An 18,933-nucleotide genomic window follows, 5' to 3' on the forward strand; every position below is an offset into this window, starting at 1 on the left:
CAACAGTTTATCTCATTATAGTATATATCCTAATCACAACTGAGACATAAACAAGTGAATTACTCTTGCTCCATAATACTGATACTGAAGCATCCAACACATCTAGTTTGAGTTCTTTATTTTTCTCTTAGCCTGCAACAACAATGCAGAGTAAAAACACATTAGAAATTGCAGCTATCTAGTAAAAGAAAATACGCAATAATTAACAAGAAGAAGCCACACTCAACCCATTTAGAACATATAGAAATATTTTAAGTCATAAAATATTACAACTATTGCGAGAACCAAAGTAGCAAAACTTCATTAACTTTTTGTCCATTGCTATGTACTTATGTGAACATGTATCCCACACTAAACTTGCACACCTAATATATCTGAAAATATCTTGTGTTTAATAACAACTGGTTATGTTGCTCATGTTAGAAATATTTTCTTTATTTGGGCTGTCACTAATTATTTGTTTTGTTAAAATGAGTTAAATAAGGCCGGTAAAGCACATTGCAACGTGATTCACCACAATTTGGACCTAGATCTATCTTAGTCAAACTATTTAGGTGTGGTATGTAAGGTGTAGGGCCTGTATTCAGTAGGGTTCCTTAATGGGAGGATCCAATTCAAAAACTAGGGTTAGGTCTCTCTTTCCTATCTATAATACTACATCCTATAAAAATAGTCTGCTATGGGTGGTTTGCCCCATTTAGAGCCACCATACAAGAATTGGAGAAGAAAAGGGAGCATTTAACCTAGATACATCAACCTTAACGTATCGAGTAGATTCATTATGTGGATCTATGTTTTCTTCTCAATCTTGTCAGGATTCAATGGTTACAAATAACAGTACATGCTTTGTGTTTATTACTATATTTAATTCTTTGGTATTGAAGTCTAATAAACCCAATAAGTGGTATTAGAGCCACAAGATCAAGGTTTGAATCCTAAAGTTCAAGAAAATTGTAGCCTTTGAACTTTTCCTAATTTGAATTTTAATGATGTTACCACTTGTATTGATTTCATGAGAAAAATTAACAAAATCTAAAATACAACGGTCTACACGTAGTTTGGAACTATTAGAGTTAATTCATACAAATATTAATGGACCTTTGTCACCTAATTTGTGTGGTAAAAAATTTTTTGTCACATTTATTGATGACCATTCTAGGTATGGGTGTGTTTATTTGATTAACCACAAATTAGAAGCTTTTGATAAATTTAAAATATTTAAAATTGAAGTTGAGAGGAAATTGGGTAAATTAATTAAAGTGGTCAGGGTTGACATGGTGAATATTATGGTAGACATACAGACATTGGTCAATCCAAAGGTCCTTTTGCTGAATATTTAGAAAAATGTGGCATAGTAGCTCAATATACAATGCCTGAAACTCCTGAACAAAATGGTATGGCTGAGCGCCTCGCACTCTTAAGGACCTGATTAGGTATTTGATGAGTCGAACCAATTTGCTGAATCAATTTGCGGTGAAGCCCTTTATATAGCAATGTATATCCTAAATAGAGTTCCCACTAAAGTTGTTCCCGAAACTCCTTTTGAAATTTGGACTGGTAGAAAACCTAGCCTCGATCACTCGCGTGTTTGCGATTGTCTAGCCGAAGTCAGAATCTATAATTCCCTTGAAAAGAAACTTGATCACAGAACTACTCGTGGTTTTTTCATTGGATACCTAGTGGCCTCTAAAGGTTACTAGTTTTACTGTCCAAATAATGGCACAAGAACTATTGAATCTACTACTGCAAAATTCTTGGAATATGATATTGGTAGTTGTGATTGCTCTCATGATATAGTGCTTTCTAAACCACAACCTACGATTGTAACTATCCCAATAATGCATGAAAGAGTCGTTCAAAATCCTATAGAAAATATTGAGCAATCCAATCCTGCCAATGACAATCCTGATCCCATTGTCACACATCAAAATTTAGAAATTGAGACTGCTCCCTTTCGACGTTCTCGACATGATGGAAGGCCAGTTCTATCTCTTTTTTTTTTAGGCCAGTTCTATCTGATGATTATTATGTTTATTTAGGTGAATATGATTTTGACATTTATAGAGTTGTTGATCCAGTGACTTTTAAAGAAGCAGTTGCCAGTCCATTATCAGATAAGTGGAAGGTTGCAATGCAAAAAAAGATGCAGTCTGTGGCGTATATTGGTGTTTGGGAATTAGTTGAAATTCCCAAAGGCTTTAAATCCATTAGGTGCAAATGGGTGTTTAAAATGAAGAAGATGTTAAAGGTAATGTGGAGAGATTCAAGGACAGACTAGTTGCTAAGGGATATACACAAAGGGAAGGTGTAGACTACATAGAAACTTTTTCTCCAGTTTCATCGAAAGATTCCTTCAGAATCGTCATGGCCTTGATTGCACATTATGACTTAGAACTCCACAAATGGATGTCAAAACAGTATTCTTGAATGGAGATCTATTTGAGGAAGTTTACATGAAGCAATCGGAAGGTTTTGAAGAAAATGAGAAGGAACAAATGGTGTGTAAATTGAAAAGGTCAATTTATGGTTTGAAACAAGCTTCCAGGCGGTGTACCTCAAGGTTCATGAAGTGGTGACATCTTTCGGGTTTGTTTAAAATACAGTGGATTCTTGCATATAGGTCAAGGTCAGTGGGAGTAGATTTATCTTCCTTGTTCTTTATGTGGATGATATCCTATCAACTAGCAGTGATTTGGAATTGTTTCTTCATGTTAAAGGTTTTTTATCTACGACCTTTGATATGAAAGATTTTGTAGAAGCTAGCTTTGTTCTTGGTGTAGAGATCCATAGAGATAGAGAAAGGAAAATATAGAAGTTATCTCAATCTGCTTATATTGATCACGTTCTTGCTAGATTTAACCTGTAGAATTATAAAGTAGGTGTGGCTCCATTAGGTAAAGGTGACAGGCTAAGTAAAGAGTAGTGTCATAAAAATGATCTTGATAGGAATTCTATGAAAGGAATTCCTTACAGCAGTGTAGTGGGTAGCCTTATATATTCTGTGGTTTGTACAAAACCTGATATTACCTATGCAATAAGCGTATTAGGAAGGTTCTTGGCAAATCCTAGTCATGAACATTGGGTAGCTGCGACGAGGTTGATGCGGTATTTGAAGAAAACAAAGATCATATACTTATTTATAGACATGTTGATGATCTCCAGGTTATCAGTTTCACTGATGCTGATCTTTGAGGGTGCTTAAATGATAGAAAATCTAATGTTAGCAGGCGGTGCCATATCTTGAAAGAGTTCAAAGCAATCTTTGATAGCTTCTTCCACCGTTTAGGCAAAGTTGGTTGATTGCTTGCTATGAAGGTGGGGCTCATGCTAAGTGGTTGAGAAATTCCATATCAAGGCTTAAGTTTATTGATTCCGTTGCTAGACCATTGAAGATTTATTCTGACAATTCCGCTGCTGTATTTTTCATAAAGAACTCTGGTGGTGCAAAATATATTGGCCTAAAATTCTTTGATGCAAGGAAATGGGCTGATAATGTTGATGTGCTTTATGAGAATATTGCAACGACTAATATGCTTGCTAATCCATTAACCAAAGAACTAAGACCTGTGGTATTGGTTTTGATCGACTTGATCACTTTACTTTTGGATCATGTGAGTCAAGCCACACTACACTCGATGTGGAATTCATGTCAATGAAGTATAGGTATGTTTGGATTGTATTTTCTGTCATTTTTCATGGAAAAATTACTGTAGCGATTTGATATATGTGAGGGAAAAAGGTGATAAGGAAATATGATCACGGAAAACGATAATATTTTCCGACAGAAACAAGCAATCCAAACACACCCTAGGGCAGAAATAATGCAAGGACATTTACAGTTCAGTGCAAATACTTTCATTGGACGGAATTCTGAACTGAGATGTTTTTTCAGTGGCCGCTGTAGTAATATTTAACCCAAAAAGGGTTTTCAATTTTTTTATTTTTTCTTTTCAAACTCAAATTAATTAATATTACCCAAGTGGGAGAATGTTAGAAATATTTTCTTTATTTAGGATGCCACTAATTATTTATTTTGTCAAAACGGGTTAAATAAGATCAGTAAAACCCATTGTAACGTGATCCACTACTGTTTAGGTCTAGGTCTATCTCAGTTAAACTATTTGGGTATGGTATGTAAGGTGTAGGGTTTATATTTAGTTAGGGTTCCCTAATGAAAGGGTCCAATTCAGAAACTAGGATTAGGTTCTTCTCTCCCATTTATAACACTATAGCCTATAAATATAGACTATCAGGAGGGTTTTGCCCCATTGAGAGCCACCACATAGGAATTAGAGGGGGGGAGCACCTAACCTAGATACGTGAATCTTAACATATTGAGTGGATTCATTGCAAGTCTTCTTAGGCTTGGTGGTGCGGGAGGTCAAGGGTTCGCACCTTGTCTCCCACAAAATTTGTCACAATAAAAAAGAGTGGATTCATTGCATGGATCCGTGGTTTCTTCTCAATCTTGTCAGGATTCAATGGGTATAAATAACGGTATGCATTTTATATTTATCACTGTATTCAATTCCTTGGCATTGAGGTCTTGCAAACCCAACAACTCAATCCCCTCTTGTGTATGTATAAATTTTATCCCTTTTAGCATAAGACCTTTCTCTATCCATCTTTATTCCTTACTAAATAATAATTAAAAAAACTCAATTCAATTGCTCAATGCTATATAAAATAAATGACAAGTATTAACAGATAAAGTCAATACAATCCAACTTTCCATTCTCCACATCTTCAAACACAGGCTACATAATTCTCACATATTTTTATTTTCATAAATCTAATTATGTGTATTCGAATGATTTAGATAAAACAAGATCAATCATATATATACAATTTCTTTACAAAACCACAATTCTTGAGAAATTTCTTTTCAATCATCACAATAATTGTAACTATGTTCTACAAATTAGAATAATACAAAAGATTCATAAAAGACAAATATCATATACCACAAGACTCTTTACAAGCTTATTACTTTTGCACACCTCTTCTTACTCTTTCTTTATATTTGTTTACTTTGTAATTTTGTTATTACAACTTTAATTACTACTTTTTTCATCAGTCACAAATAATGTCTTTGTCAAAGTATTAATATGAAGAAATTTCTTTTCAAGTACTCACCATAATTTTAACTTTGGTCATCAAATTTGAAACACACAAATACGTTATAATAAATAAAGAAAAAAAATATAAAATATGACTACGACTAAGTGAATTAAGTAATAAAGATAAAAAGGACGATGCCCCACTTTGTAACCACCCCCTATTTTTCCTCTTTTCCGCGAATAAAATTAATCCTAGGACCTATACTATTCGTTTTCAAATCTAGTGTTGATTTTTTTTATTATAGCAATACTGATAAATAAATATCATATACCATAAATCTCATTTTGTATTTTTAACTTATATACAACTTTTGACCCTCTTTTCTCCTCTGTCATTTGCATTTCATTTGTTTACCATAACAAATTTTATACCACTAATTTTATCGTACAAACACAACCAACATACAAGTCAATTTTCTTTCATGAAACCGATTTATTCTTAAAAAAATCATTTCATATATTTAAATCAACACTTATATAATTAAGTATCAGCATATATTTCTCACAAAACTCAATAATCCAAAATAGCTATTTGTTTATTACAACCATCACTACAATATCAACCAAACCAAAACAACTAATATTACAGCATCAAAGTTACACTCATTGCATATAAAGTTACATGTAGAGAATTTCACTTTTACAAATATACACATATACCATTTATTCAAGTATAAATCTAAACCCAATACACCATCCAATTATATTCAAAAAAATATTTCTCTTCTTCAACATCAATCAATGTCATTCCCCAGTATCGCCTTATACTAATGGTGAAACTCATGTACTTGCAAAATATTCGGATTAAGCGGTATAGTTGTTGTTGCTCGAATACTAAGAGAAACACCTACAATGAATAGTATTAGTTTAAATACATATTTTAAAATCAATAAAATTGAAAATACCATACCTACAGGCTACAATAAGAAACCTTAATAAACCCACCATTTAATTTATAGATTGTTTGCATACAAATTATAATAACTAATATTTGTATTGTTTCAATTTATAGATGTCCTCGAAAGGACAACAATTACCCCCATGCACAATTTTTTAAAAATGTACTCGTTCCACCTTCATAAAACCTTCCCATATAGAGAATATAATATGCCTCATTCTATAACAATATAATCAATTAATTCATGCGCAAGACACAATAATCTTATTATACCCGAAAGGTAAATCATGAAATTTACTGCTCATTGATTACTACAAATTCTTGATGACCGTGCCTTTCTTGTACAATTACATTTTGAAATAAAAGTGCATGAATTATCAAAAAGTGCATCATATATTCTATACAACTCTAAAAATTAATCCAATGTTTGAGCATCAATCAAATAAACAATGCCTTGCATTCTATCATCTTGCTATTGAATACATAAATATACATATTAATCGAACAAATTATAATTAACTTATAAAATTCCAAATACATAAATAATTCTTATTGATCCATCAAAAAAAAATACAAATTGCTGATATATTCTATCTACAACTCTCATAGGCTGAATAGGATTATTCTCAATTATAATCAACCTTGATGCCTGGCCACAGAGCTTATCATTCAACTGACTTATCATCCTATTATTTGTTATAATCTACATTCCTAAAAGAAAAAAAATTAAAGTAACTTAACTAATTGCAACAAAAATAAAAACTATCAAAGAAATTAATTTTATAAGAAACCACCATCCCAAATTATTACTCCAGATAAATAAAAATAGGCTAGACAATTCCCCTTAACACAAAAGATTTCCCAACCATCCCCTTATTAACATATCTAGTCTATTGGGGAATGCCCTTGTTTTCAATTGGGCTTCAATTGCTGACGTGGCTGGCTTTCATTGGTTGATTGGTGATCGTCCGGCCCGTGGGAATTCTCAATTGATGGTCGTCCAGCCCGTTTGCCAATTGGACGCCTTTTTGTTTGCTTGGACGCCTATCAATTGCTTTTGTTTCTTTGTTTGTTGTTTGCTGGGGAGTGTTCCGATAAAATTTGGTCCCACGTTGCCGGCTAAATCGCAATTATTAATTGTTATTTTTATTGTAATTATTGCTTTAACTGTATTTATTATTATTAGTTACTTACTAATTAGTAACTAATTAATAATGTCATTTTTTTATTGTCATTTTTTTTACCCAATAAATAGCATTTAATTCATAACTTTTTTGCAATTATTAACAAAAAAAAAATTTTTTTGGTTGTCCAAAAAAATCTCATTTGGTTACCTTTTTCCCACATTCTTTTAAGAAAATGTCCTCTTTTTTTTTGGGGGTTGCCCAACAAATTAGGTGTACTCATCAACTTTTTTTCAATCCATTTTTTATTAATTAACTTCTGGTTTCACCTTTTTTTAGTCAAACAAATCACATTTAATTACCGACTTTATAATAATAATTATTTTTTTACCTAACAAATCGCATTGAATTATCAGTTGTATGTAGTTATTAGCCAAAAATTAGTCTCTTTTTTTTTGGTTGCTAATCAAATCATATTTGGTTGCCCTTTTTAACAATTAGTAATTGCTAATTAATTAATTAGTATTGTTACTTTTTTGTTGCATAGAGAATCGCAATTAATTACCAAATTGTTGCTGTTAATTGTTAATCAATTAATATGTCTACATTGCTCCGCCTGAGAAAAATTGTTTCTCGTTAGTCTTTTCTTCTTTGCTTTTGGCCATCTTAATAATTAATTGATTAATAATTAACTAATCTTTTAAATTAACATGCTTAATTACCAATTCTTTGCAATTAATTATGGACAAATTTTATTTGTTTAGTTTAAATCCGTACTTTCTCAATTTCTTCATCCATCGTTTCGCATTACTTGTCATCAACCTCCTTTTGTTGACAGGTTATTGTGTCTTGGCTGAATAATGCCTGTCTTATTTTTATTATGTTGCCCATCCGTTGTACAATTATCAGTGCGCTCTTTTGGTTGCCGAATAAATCACGACTATTAATTATTATTATTTTATTGTAATTATTGCTTTAGCTGTGTTCGTTATTATTAGCTATTAATTAATTATTAATAACTAATTAATCGCGCTTTTTTTTATTGACCTTTTTTTTCACCCAACAAATCTTATTTACTTTATAACTTTTTTGCAATTATTAACGAAAAATTTTTTTGTCCAACAAATCTCATTTAATTACCTTTTTTCTTTTCAAATTTTATTAAGAAAATGTCCTCTTTTAGCCAAAATTTAAATTACTAACTTTTTACAATTATTGAACACTTTGTTTTTAAAGCACAATTAATTATCAATTTTTTGTAATTGATATATATTAACCATTAAACACCCACGTGGCGCGTGAAGATTGGCTGGTCCTGATGATGTGGAAATGCTTATTAACCATATATTGAGGTTTTTTTCTTTCCCCTGGTAAACCGACGGCAGCTTCTCTTCTTTCTTCTTTCTCTGTCTTTCAAAACATAGCAGCATCAATCGATGTCAAGAGCTTTTCTTTGCTTTTGTCCTCTGGACAAAACTCCATTCTTTTTATGAGACCCAGAGGTCTCCCCTCAATTTCTGGCATTTGATTGTACTTGGAAGAGATTGTAATCTCAATTGGAGGGTCCGGATTTTTCCTTCTGCAGAGTGGCTGCTTAGGATTTGATGGACGATGGGCTCGAGACAGAAAAGGGCTGGTAATCTTCTTCCCCTTCCACTCCCGGTTTCTCCCAGTTTTCCCTCTTGTTCTTCTTCATCTTCCTCCCTCCCTCGAGTAGTTAGGGCTAATTTTTTCTGTTTTCCTATCATTTTCCTGATATTTCTATTTCATTGGCTAAAAGCAGCAAATCTTTTTTTTTTCTCTCATCTCTGTCGTGTCCTTTTGTGAAACAGTAAGGACAGGGAAGGTCAATATTTCATCTCCACTATCTGATGTGAATTTCTAGAATGCAGATATATGGTACTTTTCTTCCCCTTTCTTTCCATGATTAATGTCTCTGTTTCATTTCTGTTTTATCATTGATTTTTAATTTTTAATCAGAAGAAAAACTTTTAATATGGTCTGAGATGATGAATAATTGATGATTAGCTAGCTTTTAGATATTTATTTACTTTCTTTTTTGTATCTATTTGGTGATTTATTGTTCCATTTTTCGTTTTTGTCTTGGATTTCTTCTGGAGTTCGGAGGAAAAATGGCCACTTGTGAAAAACAACTGGTGAGTGAAAATGTAAGTTTGCTGCATCAATCTGATTTAATTTTTCCCTCTTCCACGCCTGGTTTAGGATTTGATGGATGATTTTTTTTCCATTTTTTTTGTTCTTTTGGTGCTACTTTTCCAAGTATATTATTGGTTGTTGTTACAGGAAGGAATATGAAAACTTGAAGTTGACATCTCTAAGAAGTAGTTAAAGCTGGTAATATTTATTTGTGTTCTACTATTTATACTATAAACCATAGTCTTTTTCTGTAAATGGTTTCTCTCACCTAATTTAGCCTATTTTTGTTTATTGAGGTTGTTGTCAGAGAAAGGATAAAGGTAAAAGTGATTGGAAGAATGAGCAAATTTCTTCCGGTGTTTTGTGTTTTGGGTTTTATTGTGTTTGTCAAAGTAAATTAGATACAGTATCTTTTTCTTCTGTATCTTCTTTTTTTCCCTTGGCTGGCAAACATAATGAATCTGTTATATAAACTACTTGGTATTCTTCGTAATGTCAAGATTTGGGAAGCTGTATGATGAAATCTTTATTTCATAGTCGATTTTTCTGGTTTTGTGGTTTTAACGTGCAAAGTGAAATCATTATTATGACTAACTTCCTTGAGGATGTTTTGATCAGTTCATGATTCATGAGATACATAGTTATATGGATTACATAAATGGAGTTTCAAAAGCAAAATCCATTTAATCTACTATGAAGATACCATCTTTCCTCTTTTAAATTACTAAAAAAACTTGGCTCGATCTTTGACTGGAAAAATTATGTTCAGAAAATAGTATTCCTGTGCGTCACACAATTGACATTTGATGTTGGACCCAATATTGCATTTAAAAAAAAAAAAGAAAAATTGGAAAATAATGCATAGGAACTTCTCTAGAATTTGCTTCCACATATATGTACAATGTTTTGTTCCCTTTGGGGAAATTTCATCAGTGACATTATTTTTATTGATTGATTTCTGTTGGTAAGACCAGCTTTTATACTCTCTCAATAGATTTCTTCTCTTGTTTCTGTTATCGCCATTTTTTTTTGTGGATTCTTCTTTCTTCTAAGCAACTTTAAAGGTTCTTTTCTTTATATGAATATGTTATTATTGGGGTACATCTAATCCTAATCCTACTTCTGTAGCAGGAAATGACCATACATTGGGTTTTGTTACTGGTGGGTCTGCTCATGTTCAAATGCAACTTAGCACCAAAGAGTGTGAGAGTCTGGGATTAACTGGTCTGGCTCTCTGCTTAGACTGCAACACCTTTGCTGAGTATGTCAAGGACCAAGGTTGTACCTTTATTATATGAATTTTGTTGATCCTCAGATATTTATGGTTTTTGGTGGATTTTACTTCTGGGTTTTGATGGGTTTTTTGAATTGATTACTTGCTGGTAAGTACATGGGTTGTAAAATGGTAATATTTGGGATTCTTGTTTCTGTACTATAGCTGATTGGTTGTCAAAATTAACGAATAGTGGGAGATAGATGCAATTCTTATTGCTTTTAGTTGATTTAAGGTCTGGGTTTTTTTTTTGTTTGGATTTATGAATTGCTTATTTATATGTGAGATGTCAATGGTGATAATTTGGAAGGAGAACTTGAAAAAGGCTATGTTTTTATACAAATCAGATCGAGAGACTATGCTTATAACAGTAAATAAGTGTATTTTGACTTTTGTTGTTTTCACTATAATTTTTTGTGATTAAGTTTTGTCAAAATATGGATGGATAAATAGTATTTTGGAAGATTTCTCTTTTTTCTTTTTGTACCTCAGATAGCTTAAGGATAATTGCAGAAATCGAAATAAGATCCTCATTGGGATTCTTAAATTATCTCATGCAATTAGTGGCGTTAAATTGTAATCTGTAGAATTCCAAGTAACTAGCCTGGATTATGGTGATGGTTCAGTTTTGTTGCTCTTGAGGATGTTTTGCACCTGAGCTGACGATGATCAAGGCATGCAAGAACAATAGTTCTACGATCATGATTTCCTAAGTTACGACTTGTAGTTCATTATATTTGATGATTAGGACCATACGCATTAAATTGGAATATTCTATTGGCATCCTTTATTGTACCAAATGAAGTACTATCAAGACAAATTCTGAATGGAAATATGCCATTTTTTGAAACCTATACCAGAGAACCCTTATTCTTCAACCCTTTTACATCCATTCTGGTGAATTTGAAAAATTTAAATAGCTGAAACTTGTGTAACAGAATTCATCAATTATATAATGACTTAGATTTGTTAAAGAATTTTGGATTGTAAGATTACAATAAACTTTTTGAACATTCTGCAATAATTTACTTAAGAGGAAGAAAATTGCTCATGTCGTCAAGAAATCCTGGATGTTTGACAAGATCTGCATTTAACATATCCAGTTTAGATGGCAACTTATATAGATTTCTGTATAATATTGGAATGATCTTTTTTAGCATTCCGCAAATAATATACTAAGTAGAATATGATAATCTGGAAAATCCGATGTTTGAAAAGACTCCGGATGCAGTTTAGATTTGTCAGTGCCTCTCAGAAATCTGCCCCTTGGCTTTACCTTAGGCTTAGAGATGGCTTGCTGGATTGGTCTATTTTTATCTATTGATTTTCATTGTGAATTTTTGTGTCCAAAGCTTGGTTTTGACTTTCTTGGTTTTGCATCTGCATCACCGCATGAAGCTGCAGCCGGGGAAAACTTCATTGACAGAGTTTTCATTATGGGTCTATAGAGACTGCATTTTGGAGATCTCTTTTGTATGTGGATAGGATTATATGTTATTTTAAAGTTTCTTTTATGCAAAAAAAAAAAAAGAAAAAGAAAAAGAAAAAAAGATGTTAAATTTGTTGTATGTTGTTGACGTAAAACGTATCTTGCATCTGAAATATTTTCATTGTGTAATTATTTGATTTGGTTTTTCAAAACTCATTCATTGTCGTAATAAGATTTTGGACACGAGATAATGGCTTGTTTCTCTTATCAGTTATATGTAGATCTTTAGTCCACCATTATCAGTTATAACTACGTGATTTATAGGCTAAAATGCATATGTTGTTTTTTATTTTCTGTTCTTTATTTGTATACCTAGCATTCATGTTTGAGAAAAAATTGATTGGCAGGAGGTATTTATCCGAATAAGATGGTGGCTCAAAATGCGTGGCTCAAAATGCATCTGCTGTTTATTGGCTTTCTATTCTTTATTTATATATCCAACATTAATGTTTGACAAAAAGTTGAATGGCAAGAGGTATTATTCAAATATAATGGTGGCTCAAACTTAGGAGTAGGGAATATGTTCTTGACGACTTTGTTTATATTTCATGTTTTATTATTTCCTTACAATTTTGCAATGAAGTGTGGCAAAAACTACGGGTGCGTTACCTGTGATTTAACAAGATTGTCATTATACTATTTACACAAAATGTTATTAAATTCTAATATGATTCCTTCTTGGCAGATCTGATTGATATTTGGATAGCTGGAACTTGGAAGCTAATGGAAGCTTATGGAGTTTTGTCATGAATGCTTGATACTTTGTTTTATCCTTTCCAATATCTTTACCAGAAGTCATTAGTTACTTCAACAGCCACTTGCTATAGTAGAGATATCAAACTTTGTGATGCTTTTTTTTTTTTTAATTTTGACCACTAATACATAGTTCCACTATAATTGGCTGATTGAACGCGACGGAAGATAAGAAAGACGAGAGGCATTTCTAGAAATAGCAGTCAATATTTCTGGATGAATGTATCTTATATCTTAAATTGTAACTTTTCACAGGTAATGAGGTGCATCGTACAGTTGGTGAGCTTATCTCAATTATGTGTTATTATGCTCTTCAACTTTATTAGTGTTATTTCTTTTCTTAATTGAAATGTTGACAAAATACTTCATTATCTACCACATATAGAAAATGATAAAAAAATAATTTATGGTTGGAAAAATAAAGCCAATGAGGGCTCTGGTCGTTTTAGCCTTTTAACTTCCCACTGGGCATGTTAAACTTGTAACTTCACACCGCGCATGGTGCGGTGTTCCTCTCCTAGTATAATAAAGTGTAAAATACACAAAACCCCCTTATGGTTAGGTCTAAGGTCATGAGATCTCTCTATTATTTAAAAATAACTAGAAGACCCCATTTTGGTTGGGACTTATTTGGGAAATGAACAAAAACTATGCAAATAATAGAGAGTGAACTGTACACTCTTGATACGCAAGTATGGATGACAATGTAAGATGGTAATTTGATGTTGATTTTACTTTACTTTTTTTTCTTTTTGTTTTCTTTTCTTCTTTTTTATTTCTAATTTTGCCCTTGTTTCAGCAAACTAGAATCCCATGAGCAAAAATATAGTTGTGCGACCATCGGCCCATTCGGCCACCACTGTGTCGGCTGCGACGGCTACTATCGAAACTTTATCAAATATGCATCCCGAGCTCTATTTGTGGTGCAGATTTATTTCCGGTGTCCAATTTGGTCAAAAAATGGAACAAAAAGTAGTAAAATAGGTTTAGAATCGAAATGGATCTAACCCTCTTTGTACCCTCAAATCACAACCAAATCTTGTACAATTTAGTACTAAGATGATCTTCAAGAGCCATCATATAGATATGTATCATCAATTTTACACGAAAATGCATGAAAATTCTTGAATTTATATTGAGATATAACAGTAATAGAGATGACGATAAAAATGTACACGACAACAATGGCGAGAAGGTGACGGTAGTGGCAAGCAAATTGTTGGTTTGATTGACAGATGGAAGTGATAGGGTGTAATTTCGCTATTTATTTTATTATTAATTTTCCCTATTACCTGACCTGATGTGAATTAATTAGTAGATTCAACTTACTTTTCGTAATTTGCACTTATTTCAGGGAGTAGAACGAAAATGTGATAACAGGTGCCAATTTGACAGAAACGAAGTCCAGATGATAAAGATGGTCCCGGGGGCGTTTTTGGAAAGAGGAGATATCACGCCCACGTTGGTAATTTCCGCAAAGAAGTGACGGACGGGGGGTTTCTTCCTCCTGATGAGCCGCGGCAATAAAAAGGAAGAAAAAGGGAATCAGAGGGGGGCTGGCCGGATGATAAGTTTTTGACCTTGGCAGACATTTTCTTGACTTTTTCCTTGAATTTGTTTTGTTTGGGCTGAAGGAACGTACGAATGGCAGGCATTAGGAATTCTTAGCCTTAGACTTTTCTTGTTAGTTTTCTTTTGGCTTGTCTCCACGCATGTCAGGAGCAAGGAATGGGAGCCTGATTTCTTTGACTTTTCTTTCTTGCACCTTGTGAATGACTTTGCTCTACGAATGCTAGGAACAATTAAAAAGCTTCAATTGTCACCTGCGCTTTTCATTTGCTTTCCAATTATTCGACGAATTGCGGCTCCTGAAATGCAGGCAGTGGCCGTGACTTTTGTTGAAATTTCCCGCGGGCTTAGTTCATCCAATATGAGCTAATCCCCTCGTTCTAGTCAAGAAACGACGGATACTTTGGGTCACCTGAAAATTATGAGATCGATCTAATTTAATCTTTCCCTTTTACTTATTGGTATTCGTGTATTCCCTGTGTACTCTGCTTATGGTTATTTGATTAGTTGATTGTCTTGGATCCGGGTAATTAATTGATTTGGTAATCTATTGTCAATTGGGGTATTAAATCCGTAATTGTTTAATTACCTCAAAATAGTGACAACTGGCACGATTAGATTCGTGTCAGGGGGATACGCGGGCTAATCTAAAATAACCCTGGTAGTGTGTTATTTGGTTAGAATAGGGCTCCTCTAATACGTAAGGCAGTTGGAGAATTGAATTCTACGGGCGTACCTAGGATTATTTCTCAATTAGAGCAGTGATTAACGGGCGTACCTTGATCACCGACACAGTAAGGAGGGGTTGACTGTCATCGTTTGTTTGGTAGTTATAACCTATTTATTGGTAAATAATTGGGATTGCCTTGCATCAATGATCAATTAGGTGAACCATTGCTGAAGTTACTTCTTGGCTAGATCTTTAGTTAATATTACCTTGGTTGTAGTGGATTGCCATTTGACTTTTAATTGCCTACTTTATTTTATTTTTGATTATTTCCTTGTTTTAATTGATTTAGGCCTTTAATTATTGTTATCCTAAGTCCAGTGAATTGTGGTTTAATTGTTAGTTAGTTGTTTATTTTTATTTACTTATTTGAATTTATTTAATTATCGTCGTTCCTACAAAATCACCCCCCTATGTCACTTGGGATTTCTTAAGAAATAAATATACTCAGTCCCTGTGGATACGACCCTACTTGCCCTGTCTACAAATTCATAATTATTTGTGAAAAGGAATAACCATTCCATTCGGGTATATCGGATCAAGCAAACTCTTCGAGAACAGGGTGAATCAAGTAACCCATTGCACACCTAGAGTCCCTGCTCCAGTACTTGGAATTGGGTTTTGGTCATTTTAACTGGCAATTAGGTTTAATTTTATTATTGCACAGGCTGACGACCTGTCAATTTTTGGCGCCGTTGCCGGGGACTGGCGTTATTATTTGTTTCTTTTTAAATTCAATTTTTGTCCTAATTTTCTGGTTTTCTTCTAGTGTATGCCTCGATCTTCTCGCACAGGTGATTTGATTTTTGACCCTGAGGTAGAGAAGACCGCGCGTAGAACGAGAAAGGAAACCAGACAGCTCAGAGAAGAGCACTCCAGTGCTACATCTCAAAGACCCGAGTCAGAAGTTGAACCAACAGATTCGTTTGGTAACACTTCGAGTGACTCTAACCAGGAGGAGGGCACCATGGCTAATGCACAAACATTAAGGGAGTTGGCTGCTCCTGATTTAACTCAGCAGCCTTTATGCATTACTTTCCCCGCTTTAAATGACAACATTCCATTTGAACTAAAATCTGGTCTGATTCAGCTTTTACCCTCTTTTCATGGTTTACCAGGTGAAGAGCCGTATAAGCATCTGCAGGAGTTTGATGTCGTGTGCAATAGTATGAAACCCCCGAAAATCACAGAAGAGCAGATAAAAATGAGGGCATTCCCCTTCTCCTTGAAAGATTCTGCGAAGGACTGGCTGTACTACCTGTCACCAGGTAGCATCACCACATGGGGCCAATTGAAGAAAAAAATTTTGGATAAATATTTTCCTGCGTCCAGGGCTGCAAGTCTAAGGAAAGAAATTTGTGGGATCAAGCAGCATCTAGGGGAGTCACTTTACGAGTATTGGGAACGGTATCAGAACTTGTTGCGCAGGTGCCCCCAACACCAAATAAGTGAGCAGTTGATCATACAATATTTTTATGAGGGGCTCCTTTTTAGAGATAGGAGCATCATTGATGCTGCAAGTGGAGGGGCACTGGTGAACAAAACCCCTCAGGAAGCACGGGAACTAATAGAGGGGATGGCAGAAAATTCACAACAATTCGGTACGAGAGAGGGTGTTCCAATACGTAGGGTGAATGAGGTAGAGACACCCTCTATGCAGCAGCAGCTAAATGAGTTGACTGCGTTTGTTAGGCAACAGGCTGTGAGAAATGCATCACAAGCCAGGGTATGCGGGATTTGCACTGGTATAGGTCACTCTGCAGACATGTGCCCAATGATTCAGGAAGAAACCGCAGAACAGGTGAACATGGCTGACCACGCGGCCGCGCCAAGGAAGCAGTACGACCCTTACTCAAGCACCTACAACCCCGGGTGGAGAGATCATCCCAACCTCAGTTATGGAGGGAATAAGCAACCCAACTTCACGCCGAACAGGCAGTCTAACTTTGTGCCAAATAAGCCCCCAGGGTACCAGCAACAATACCAACCCCGACCACCTCCGCCCCCTCAATCTGGTTCATCTATGGAGGAGATGCTGAAACAAATGATGACAACCATGGCGTAAAATCAGCAAAGGACGGAGGCAGCTATTATGCAAAATCAGCAAAGGACGGACTCCGAAATGCAGGACATAAGGAATCAGATGAGTCAAATGGCCACCAAAATTAACCGTTTGGAGTCCCAGAACCAAGGGAAGCTGCCATCTCAACCGGAGTTGAATCCGAAGAACGTGAGCGCAATGACCCTAAGGAGTGGGAAAGAAATTCAAGGGTCTGAGCCTGTGATCCCCAAGGACAAGGATGAAGAGAAGATCGAAAATGAGCTTGAAAGGGAGGACAGCAATGGTGCAGATCCAAAGGTACTTCCTGACCCAATAATTACAGTTAAAACTAACCCACCTCCTTTTCCTAGCAGGTTGGAAAAATCGAAGAAACAGGATAAGGAGAAGGAGATCTTGGAGGTTTTTCGCAAGGTTGTGATAAATATCCCCCTCTTAGACGCCATCAAACAAGTACCAAAATATGCCAAGTTCCTAAGGGACTTGTGTGTCAACCGAAGGCGATTGAGGGGGGATGAAAGGATTATTGTTGGGGAAAATGTGTCCGCGGTCCTGCAGAGAAAGCTTCCCCCAAAGTGCGGGGACCCAGGTATGTTTACTATTCCCTGTAGGATAGGTAATACTATGATCAGAAGGGCCATGTTGGATCTGGGAGCATCAATTAATGTCATGCCTAAATCTATCTATGCTTCTCTAAAATTAGGTCCATTGAAAGAAACTGAAATAATCATTCAATTAGCTGATCGAACTAATGCATATCCTGATGGGTTGGTTGAAGATGTGTTGGTAAAAGTTAATGATTTGGTGTTTCCAGCTGATTTTTATGTACTTGATATGGATGATGATCACTCCCCTGATCCCTCACCTTTGTTATTGGGTAGACCTTTTATGAGCACTGCACAGACGAAAATTGATGTTAATAAGGGTACCTTGTCCATGGACTTTGATGGGAAAATTGTGCATTTTAATATTTTTGATACTATGAAGTACCCCTCGAACTCCAACTTTAGCTCAGTTTTCTCTGTGAGTGCTATTGACCATATAGTGCAGGAAGTGTTTGAAACTGATGGCAGGGATGAGCTGGAGGTGGCTTTAACCAAGCACCTTGAGTTGGAGACAACTTCTCAGGTGGAGTGGAGTGAGGATTTAAAATGCACAATCGGTGCATTACACTCATTGCAGACCACCACGAAAGGTATGAAGTCTTAACTATTTTTACTCCCGAGCCTCACCAGAGGGTATTGCCATCTGTGGTGCAGGCACCTGTACCGGAGTTGAAACCTCTACCAGAGCACCTGAAATATGCATATCTAGGTGATAATGAGACACTCCCGGTGATTATCTCATCGGCACTGTCACAAATCCAGGAGGAGAAACTGATCCGGGTCCTTAGAGAGCATAAAGAGGCGATAGGTTGGACAATTGCAGACATTAAGGGAATCAGCCCGGCCGTCTGTATGCATCGGATTAGACTAGAAGAGGATGCCAAACCTGTACGGCAGGCTCAAAGGAGGCTCAATCCCCTCATGATGGAAGTTGTAAAGAAAGAGATTCTAAAATTTCTAGATGTGGGGATCATCTTTGCAATATCTGATAGCCCTTGGGTGAGTCCGGTCCAGGTAGTCCCAAAGAAGGCAGGAGTAACGGTAGAAGCCAATCAAACGGGTGAGCTCGTGCCAGTGCGCAAACCCACGGGATGGAGGCAGTGTATAGACTACCGTAGGCTAAATGCCGTCACTAAAAATGACCATTTTCCTCTCCCTT

The 18,933-nt window shown here is 35.1% G+C and overlaps 2 protein-coding genes across 2 annotated transcripts; both read left to right on the plus strand.

The window, feature by feature from the left end:
- The first annotated feature begins 2,953 nt into the window (after positions 1-2,953).
- On the plus strand, positions 2,954-3,656 carry LOC113735854 (uncharacterized). The gene is made up of 2 exons (XM_027262831.1): positions 2,954-3,105; positions 3,287-3,656. Exons 1-2 carry the CDS (start codon positions 2,954-2,956, stop codon positions 3,654-3,656), a joined length of 522 nt encoding a protein of 173 aa, XP_027118632.1.
- Positions 3,657-16,077: 12,421 nt separating this feature from the next.
- Positions 16,078-17,175, plus strand: LOC113735855 (uncharacterized). Its single transcript, XM_027262832.2, has one exon. The coding sequence runs from the start codon at positions 16,078-16,080 to the stop codon at positions 17,173-17,175; it is 1,098 nt and encodes a 365-aa protein (XP_027118633.2).
- Positions 17,176-18,933: the final 1,758 nt, after the last annotated feature.

The sequence above is a fragment of the Coffea arabica genome, chromosome 3c (genome assembly GCF_036785885.1).
Source record: "Coffea arabica cultivar ET-39 chromosome 3c, Coffea Arabica ET-39 HiFi, whole genome shotgun sequence".
NCBI classification, from domain to species: Eukaryota; Viridiplantae; Streptophyta; class Magnoliopsida; order Gentianales; family Rubiaceae; genus Coffea; species Coffea arabica.

Excerpts from the sequence above, each read along its gene's own strand:
- LOC113735855 (XM_027262832.2), top strand. The coding sequence starts at position 16,078 with ATGGCTAATGCACAAACATTAAGGGAGTTGGCTGCTCCTGATTTAACT.
- LOC113735854 (XM_027262831.1), top strand. The coding sequence starts at position 2,954 with ATGAAAGGAATTCCTTACAGCAGTGTAGTGGGTAGCCTTATATATTCT. Across the intron at positions 3,106-3,286 it reads GCTGCGACGAGGTTGATGCG|GCAAAGTTGGTTGATTGCTT; the intron begins GTATTTGAAGAA and ends TCCACCGTTTAG.